This window comes from Pelmatolapia mariae, linkage group LG6 (genome assembly GCF_036321145.2).
Source record: "Pelmatolapia mariae isolate MD_Pm_ZW linkage group LG6, Pm_UMD_F_2, whole genome shotgun sequence".
NCBI classification, from domain to species: Eukaryota; Metazoa; Chordata; class Actinopteri; order Cichliformes; family Cichlidae; genus Pelmatolapia; species Pelmatolapia mariae.
The window spans coordinates 35,803,493-35,812,567 of record NC_086232.1 but is presented as its reverse complement, the minus strand read 5'-3'; the positions used below and the strand labels follow the sequence as shown (position 1 = coordinate 35,812,567).

Genomic DNA, 9,075 nt, shown 5'->3' with positions numbered 1-9,075 from the left:
GTGCGCAAAAGGCGAGATGGGCTAATTAAGGACAATGCGTGAGGTCCAAAGACTCCAAGGTCAAAGGGTCTGGGTCTCTGTTTGTGTGAGTGTGTGGGGCAGGGATTGGGGGTTCAAGGGTCAATGCACAGTACAGCCTTAGGTAATCCATCATATCTCTGTGATGCACAGCTTCCTGGTCCTGGGCCCCTTAAAAGCTTCAAGGTGACATTGCTTTCCAGCCAGCCAGATAGTCTTTTTTCCCCTAAAGAAATATTTATAAAACAATACTGACCCTCAAAACTGATTTTTATCTGTCAGTCAGTTGTTGTTTTGGGTTTTTTTCCCCTGTGATTTCCTTTGTCTTGACCTGTGCAATGCCTTATTTGTTAGTTATTAAATTATTTGTTGATATATTTTGTATTAAATACCTACATTTTAAGTGTAACTTGGACATAATTATGACATTTTTTCCCACTAAAAATGCTATGCAGAAAAAAAAAATCTGACTTTCCATCAGGACTGTGTTTAAGAGCTTGTTATTGATTATAGATTAGGAAATATCCAGTTCATCAATAGGGTGCATAAACAGACACAAATGATGTGTGCATAGATCAATAATGACAACTATGTGAGTAGAAATATTTTTGCTTTCATCTTTTGCATACCTTCCAGTAGGAAACCCTTCCCCGTCATTTTAAAGAGACATAATGAAATCACATGCAGCCAAAATTATTTCAAGGTTTTATTGATATGGTGTCATACAGCAATACAATAATAATAATAGTAAAGAGAAAAGCATGTCAACTACATTCGATCCATATGCTTTTGTTGTCACTGCAGCTATAATAAACACTACGAAAGAGAATATAACGGTTAAACACCCCACTGAACAGAGTCGTATGCATCAAACACATGGTCAAAAGCTGCTGGTGTTTTAAGGCATTTTACATCCTACAGTATTTCTTTTACAGTATGGCTAAATATTGATTGTTGGTTTTGAATCGGTGATGTACTGATCATCATTTTCCAGAGCATGTGCATTTAGAAAAGTTTGGCAGTGCTGCGGACGCGATATTTTTCTTTAGACATCCATGAAAGCTCTTTTGGTTTACAGTGTAAGGATAAAGGCTTGACATTTGCAACCACTAGCAACTCATTCAGTGTGTTTAGAACTTCTTCTGTTTGACGCTATAATTCGTACAATTCATTATTCTACGAAACAAAATCAAAATGCCCAGCTTTCAGACTTGCTGTTCTCACTCAACACATAATTCCACTTATGATAGGCCACTGTGTAGAGACACAAACACACTTAGTACAGTACTATCAGTAGGTTTTGTTACCATTCTTAGTGTTAGTGCAGTTTGTCAGGGCATTATTCACCATGACCAGCAGCAAGAGAATAAAGATAGCTGTGTTAGAGTTGGCAGTGCACAAGCAGAGAAAACAAGCTACAAGTCTCTTTTAAGCTACTGAAGGATTTCTAGTTGTGAGGTCGCACTACAACAGACATTTTATCCAGTCATGGCCACAGTTAAAAAAAAAGAAAGAAGTTGAGATGTTCTAAACACATCATGGCATGGCACGTTTCAACTAAATCATTAGAGTTTTGTCAACACTGTTTTCTTCAGGGTGAGTGATATGGTATTAATTCTTGGGTTGTGCTTCATGGGAAATGTTGTTATGCAGCTGATGTGTAAAATTTATCACACCTCAATCGCTGGATCATTATGAAACTCATGCATTTGTGCTACAGCATAATTTATAATTCAGTCTTCAACTGACTTTATAAAAGACTCTTTTATTATGTTTGCTCCATTCTCTAAAGTCTCAAATCTAACCTAAAGGCCTAACAAACACATGTCTAATGCAGTCATTAAAAGGTGTTGTGCATGATGATGCTCGACATAGTCGGTAGTTTTAACTTCATACAACAAAAATGTGTTGAATGAGTAATTTGCTGATGAATTCCATGCAAACATGACATCTTCACACACCATGCAAATTATGCCTGAATAATATATTTTTGTCTTTGTCCTAAGTCTTGATCTTACTCAAAGAGCTACATTAATATATTGTTGTTAGTGAAACTTTTCCAGGAATTCGAAAAGGGTCGGTGCTCGACTCCTTCAGCCGTTTGGGTTGTGCTCAAATCCCTTGCAATGAAAAGAGAACTGTCTGTGCAAACATTTGATTTAAGCAGGATATTCTTTGCACTAAAAAGGCTCAAAATGTTGGCTCAGTAAGACATTATCATTTATTATTGTTCATCTTATTAATTATTGTTATTATTGTTAGCTGGTTTCTTATGTAGACAGTGTGCTTACTTACTAAGGAGAAATCATTATATTCCTATTGTGGGTAGAGACCCATACCAGCTGATGTGTTTTAGATCTTTTTGCCATAGTGTGGAATGTGTTGAGAATAATTCACAGTTTGTGGAAGAAATGCACAACCGGAGTTGTTATTATTATCTACTGTGTGTCCGTATATATTGATTAGTGAGAAAGACCAGTAGAATAATGTACTGTGAAAGACCATACTCCTGTAAGAGATGCTATCTAAGTGCTTGATATTGTTTGAAGCTGAGAACAAGAGAGAACAAGAGAGAACAGATGTACTGGACTTTTGCATGGTGTGTCGGTTATAATAGCGGTATAATGGATTTCCCTTGACGGGGGGAACACCTGTGGGGGTCAAAGGGGACAAGGACACCAACATAAAACAAACCTGTAGATCCTGCACTCTAATCACATCCAACACACACTAGCTCAGATATGAAAGACAATCTTACTATGCTTTTGGGATGGGGGATGAAGAGAGGTATGGGTTTGCAAGGCAAAGGGAAGATTTAGGGGTCAACACCAGGCTTACAGTAGGCTCTTAGTTTTTCTGATTGGTGGGAATGTCGTCTTGCTGCTTCTCCATCTTCTTGGTGGTGACTACTGTCTCCTCATAAACTTCACGCTGGGATACCTTCCCACCGGATTTGCTCTCCTGCTGCTCGTCATCCTTTCCCTCCTTCTTGGAGGTCTTGCCAGAGCTTGTGTAAATGCGGGTCTGGTAGCTGTAGCCCTGCCCAGGTCCAGCACTTATGGAGGGACTGGGATAGGTGATGCCTGTCCCGATGCGGGTCTCCTCTCCCTCCAGTAGTTTCCTGCAGAAATGGTCATAAAAAGGCATTAGAGAAAGCCATTATATAATGAGAGAGGCAGGTGGTGAGGTGTCAAGAAACATACCTGTATGCTGCAATTTCTATATCCAGTGCCATCTTGACATTAAGCAGATCCTGATACTCCCTCAAGTGACGAGCCATCTCACTCTTTGTGGTCCTCAACTCATTCTCCAGCTCTGCCATGCTTTCCTGAGCAGAAAATTAAAAATGAAAGTCGGCCAGAATTACATATTTAAAAAGGTGAAGACAATGTGTGTGACCACATGTCTTGCAGCAGACAAAGACCTCTGTCAATCCCATTGTTAACATGTGCATGGTGTGGGCTAGAATTTGAGAAATGTATTAATAAATAGTAAATATTTGTATTTTTAGTAAGAAGCTATGGATCAAGCGTTTTCTTGTTTAAAAGTCTTTTTTTTTGTTTGTTTTTTTACTTAGAGCATTGACGGTGGGCGTTGCCAGATGCAGCTGAGCGCGCTATCCCGAAGGAACTAGTTTCAGCACCACGGACAGAGCCCGACAAAAAACGGTTGTCCCGATCTTATTTTTGCGGTATTATTACTAAAAACTACACACATAGTAGACTATCAATTTAAGTGAAACTTTTGCGAGACTGCTATTTAACAGCCGAATATCATTGCAGGAGAAACCTGATGATAAGCGTCAAAAAAGTAAAACAGAATTACCTGATAGTTTCCAATCTCCATATTGTGTCTGTCCTCCATCTCCCGAAGCTGCTTTTCCAGAGATTCGTTGGTTCCTCTCAGACTCTCGATCTCGATAGTCTTGGACTGCAGCTGCCTCCTGAACTCGTTCACTTCCTCCCTGCTGGCGCGGATGGCTTCGTTACTACGGGTAGCCTGCTCGGAAAGATCTGCAAACTTGCTCTTGTACCACTCCTCGGCGGACTGCAGGTTCTTTGAAGCCATGGACTCGTACTGGCTGCGAATCTCTTTGAGGGCGGAGGTGAGATCCGGCTTGGACACCTCCATTTCAACAGACACCTGTGCAGCCTGGATCATATCCGTCAGTTCGGCCACCTCCTCCTCATGCACCTTCCTGAGGAAGTTGATCTCGTCCAGGAGGGATTCCACTTTCTTCTCTAAGTCCAGGCGCACCATGGTAGCATCATCCACATCTTTTTTGAAAGCCTTGAGGGTGGCCTCCGCCTCCTCTCGGGCGCGGAACTCCTCTTCATATTTCCCCCTGAGCTTCTGCAGGTCGTCCTCAATATTATCCCTCTCGATCATCAGCTGGGACTTCTCCCCATTCAGTTCGTCGAGCTGGGAGCGCAGTTCGCGGATCTCTTGCTGATAGAGCTCTGCCAGCCTGGACGGCTCGGTATGACGCTGTCGCAGAGCAATCAACTCAGTTTCCAGCACTTTGTTGTGCTGCTCCAAGTTGCGCACCTTCTCGATGAACATTGCAAAGCGGTCATTAAGACCTTGCATTTGTTCCTTTTCATTAGTGCGGATAATTTTAAACTCATTGTTGAGGACGCTACTCTGTGTCAGGTCGAAGGTCTCCACTGGCATAGGAGAGAAGGAGCGGCCAGACTTTCTGCTGAAAGAGCCCAGGGACGAAACGTTGCTTCGGGATAGGGAGGAGGACCGGTACCCTCCGCGAGAGGCCACGTTCATCACCGTGCGCGATGGAGAGGATGCATAACGGGGAGAATCCCCGAAAATCCTCCGGTAGGAGGAGGAGGAAAAGACTTCAGATCCGTAGCTCATCTTCGCTTGTGTGGAGACAGAGCAGAGCAGTGGGCGCGTCTCCTTTATATAGGAGGGGTCGACCCAATCACTAATTAATGCCCAACGGTACATCCGGACTTAGTTTGTTCCAGATGCGTCAGGCAGTCCAGTGTGCATATGCGAATGAACAGAAATCACTCCTGTAACGTAGATTTTTCTTTGATAGGTATATAATAAATATGACATCACTCCAGATGTGCATGGTTGACTCTATTTTTTTTTTCTTTCAGCAAATGGAACTGTCCTTTTTGTCGCAGTGGTGATGTATCCGCGTCTGATCGCTTGTTGCTTATTTAAAACAAACAGCTAACAAAATGTAACAAATGTTCCGCTTGAGGCATCCTTTAGCAACAGTTTCCTGTAGCCCATCTTCAGCGTTTTTGTTGCTGAGAAAAATCTCTGAAAACGGAATTTCATCTAATCCGCTCCAGTCTACAAATTCTCGGTGCTGTTTTTTTTTTAACGCAGAATGACGATGACGGTGCAGTTTACTTGCAAACTTACTTACTTGCAGTACAGCCAGGTAACATTCGTAAAACACTCTTCCCCAAAACACAGTACTGACGTCATACAACACATCTGCTTGCAGTTTCCAAATAACATCTATTTAAATAATATGACCCATTATTTTAACGCAGATCAAGAGCGAGCCGTGCGTTTTTCTTGGACCTTTATAGCGCCTATAAGAAACATGCGTATAACACACAATGAGAAATTTGTATTTGAAAATAAATATGTAAAAATGCAGCAGGCTGCACGAAATATAATTAGAGTTAGATTTCCAAGAAAACTGTTTTAAATAATATCTAGGGTTACTCGGACTGGTTGATTGTTATTTGTTCTGTTTGGTATAGTGTATATATAAAGCTTGGTCAAACAGGATTCGACTGACAGACCTTTGCTGCCCTCTGTTGTCAAATAGCGTAACATTGCAAGCAAACTGGACTACCGAACCGTATTAACTGCCACAGTGTTTTTATTCTAGTGTGTTTATTTTGGTATCATACTCTTATCATGGACCTAAGGTTTTGTTGTTTGAACTTTGAATTCCTATTGCTATTAAGAATTCTTTTGTTTAGTGTTTTTAGTTGAATGACTTGACTTTAAGGTGTGTCTTTGTAACCAAAGTAATGCCTCTGTCCTTAGTCTTACGTTGCACAGTATGGGGTAATGGCAAGAGAGAACAGTGAAATAAAAAGTAGAAATTTACATTTAGAACAAGGGAAGAGCAAGTAATCCTCATCAGATTGAGAATAAATCTCACTATCTTAATGGTACTCCAACTGGCCATTGAGCAAGTACTAATTTCATATAGTTGGTACAAAGAAGCATGAAGAGAGATGGGTATAGTCATGCAAAGGTTAGGTCTCGGGATATCAATATTAGCAATGTGCTCATGTGTGGGGACTCAACAGTGGGAGGAAACTACTATTTAGGTAGGGACATGTCTCCATTTTGAGCTTTAGAAATATATATTTATATGCACTTCTCTGATCTATTAATCTAAGGTGTTTGGAAAGAAAAGCGACTGGACTGCTTCAAGTTTCTTGAAGACGTTTCACCTCTCATCCAAGAAGCTTCTTCAGTTCTAAGACCAAATGGTGGAGAGTCCCAAGTATTTAAGCCCTAGTGAGATACCTGGGACTTTCCACCATTTACGTGTTTATATGTATTAGCAAAGTTATTGCTAAGGTCTGAGATAATGCATAGCTGTAACTTTGATAATACATATAAACACATATTGTTGTGAGCAGTAATTAAGGCTTAACAGATTAGACAGCTTCTCTTTTTTAATATTATTAGAAACTGTTAACAGTAAAGGTCCAGTTAACTGGGAAGGGACACTGACTCACTGTTGATGGTATCTTAGTTTTGAACATTACACAGAGCATTACACTGCAGGCACTTATTTTACTAATTATAGCCATAGACTCTAAATCAAAACATCCTGGATTTGCTCACTTAGGACACCACATTAAATTATTATGACATTTAATAGCAAGAGTATATATGTATTGCAGTGACATTCCAAGAGGAAAAAGATTGGCAAATCTGACTGCAGTACAACAGCTAGGTGGATAAATATCTAAGAACAAGTCAACAAACAAAACATAAGACGGGGTGGAAAAGAAATATAAAATGCATACATTAAAAATCTGCATCAAAATAATGGAAAGATGATCAAAACCATGAAAAGTTTCCTACCTGACCATTTGATAATCTGATTGTACCAGGAGCAAATGATTAGACTACTTCTAATCTTTATTATGCTATAGGGTGAGTCTACAGGCAGAACAGTGAACTCTGAACAGTGACATTTCAGATACCCATAGCTGCATTTGTGATATCCATTTGTGACTTCACATATCTACATTTTAGTCATTACCAATCATAATTTTAATATGAGATATCACAAATGAAAAAAAATTATATCTGCTATGACTGTGCAAAACTGTCATATCCCAAACAAGATGTGATTAGTGCTTGTGTTGATCCTAAAACAAGTTTCATCCTGTAAGATTTGACTTTCAGAATGAATTTACTTTCTGTATTCTGTTTTACTACTTTTGACCTCTTAACACTCATCAGGTCACTTGAGTGTCATCCAGGGCTAGGGACAGGGTTTGAATTGTGTTAACATCCCTCATTTTAGACACCTGTTTTTCCATCCATCCCCATCCATTTTCTACTGCTTAACCATGCCTAGATTGACAAGACAGTAGTCTAAGCAGAGAAGCCCAGACCTCCTTCTGCATGGCCACCACCTACAGCTCATCTTGGGGACACAAAGGTCTTCTCAACCTACCTGACAAATATATTCTCACCAACATATCCTGGGTTTACCTGGAAACACCCTTCTGTTAGGACATGCCTGGAACACCTCACTTAGTACATGCTCAGGACACATGCTAGTCATGTGCATGAATCACCTAAGCTGGGTCTTTCCACTATATCGCCATCTTATCATGATGGAAGGATTTGCGTGCCCTAGTAAGTTATGTTGTCAGGGTATTTGCCTGTGTAGGGTCTCAGGTAAATTGGTCCTGGCTGAGGGGCCAGATGACGAAGAACTCACAATACCCCTATGAAGAAAACATCACCTGATGTAGAGCCTCTAGGCAGAGGTCCTAGATATTTTTCTTGTTTTGGCTGTTCCCTTTATGAGACACTACAGCAGATCATCTACCTCTGTCACACCAACACTCATCATCACATAAATTAGGCTTCTCTGTGGTCTTATTAGCTATTAACAGTCTAAAAAAAGTCCCTACTCTCACCTCCACACTCCTGGCTTCTCCCTCACTGCCTTTGAACAAGCGTTCTTCCGCTTCCTTTGTGTTGGCCAATGTGCCCTGACTGATACGACATGTAACTCTCAGTCTTGATGATCCACATATTTTGTTAGGTAAAGATTTTGGACCCAACGCCCTTCCTGACACAACCTTCCCCATTTATATCAGCTTGGGACCAGCAGTAGTAGTACACCAGCTTGTGGCTTCAGCCACCGTGGCCTGGCCCTGGAGGCCCTAACAGTTCAGTCCCTGGTTATTGTAACTATCCAATGGAATATGAATTTTCCTGTGTGTAAAAAACAAAACGACACCCCCAAAAGGCCAGAAAATTTGTAAAATCAACATTTAGGAAAGGTTAACATCTTATAGTTTCAATAGAGCTTGGAAAGAGAGTGAGTACCATGACCTGAATGATTGAGAACCTACACACACATCTTATAGTTTCGGAAAATTTGCCTATTTAGCATGTTTCAGAAACAAAAATCAACTCTAATCCTAGAATGAATGCCAATGAGCTGGTGGAAATCAGGACTTTAACATCACCGAGGTTACAACCAATACATTTTCAAGGTTAGGGGTTGCAATAAAGGTAGTTATTACCTCTTTTTTATGCAATTTTCACCTGTTTGGCACACCCAGTATGCATAGTAGACTTGCTTAGCATATTGCTAAAATCAAATATTCTTCTTATTATTATCATTATTATTATTATTATTATTATTGAATCGTTATTTTATATTATTTTTTCTAAATTAATTAATTAATTTGTTATAAAGTAAAGCCTAATTCAAGTGGGGTCACGTGTTTGTGCCACGGCACTTGATGGTCCCGCCCTTCTGTGATAGACAGAACTTAACACCGCCCTCTGAAT

General features: G+C 40.3%; 1 protein-coding gene across 1 annotated transcript; it reads right to left on the bottom strand.

The window, feature by feature from the left end:
• Window positions 1–711: 711 nt before the first annotated feature.
• Window positions 712–4,931, bottom strand: inab (internexin neuronal intermediate filament protein, alpha b). Its single transcript, XM_063476785.1, has 3 exons — window positions 3,844–4,931; window positions 3,222–3,346; window positions 712–3,139 (listed from the first exon to the last, which is right to left on the bottom strand). The coding sequence occupies exons 1-3, from the start codon at window positions 4,888–4,890 to the stop codon at window positions 2,866–2,868; spliced, it is 1,446 nt and encodes a 481-aa protein (XP_063332855.1). The 5' UTR covers window positions 4,891–4,931; the 3' UTR covers window positions 712–2,865.
• Window positions 4,932–9,075: the final 4,144 nt, after the last annotated feature.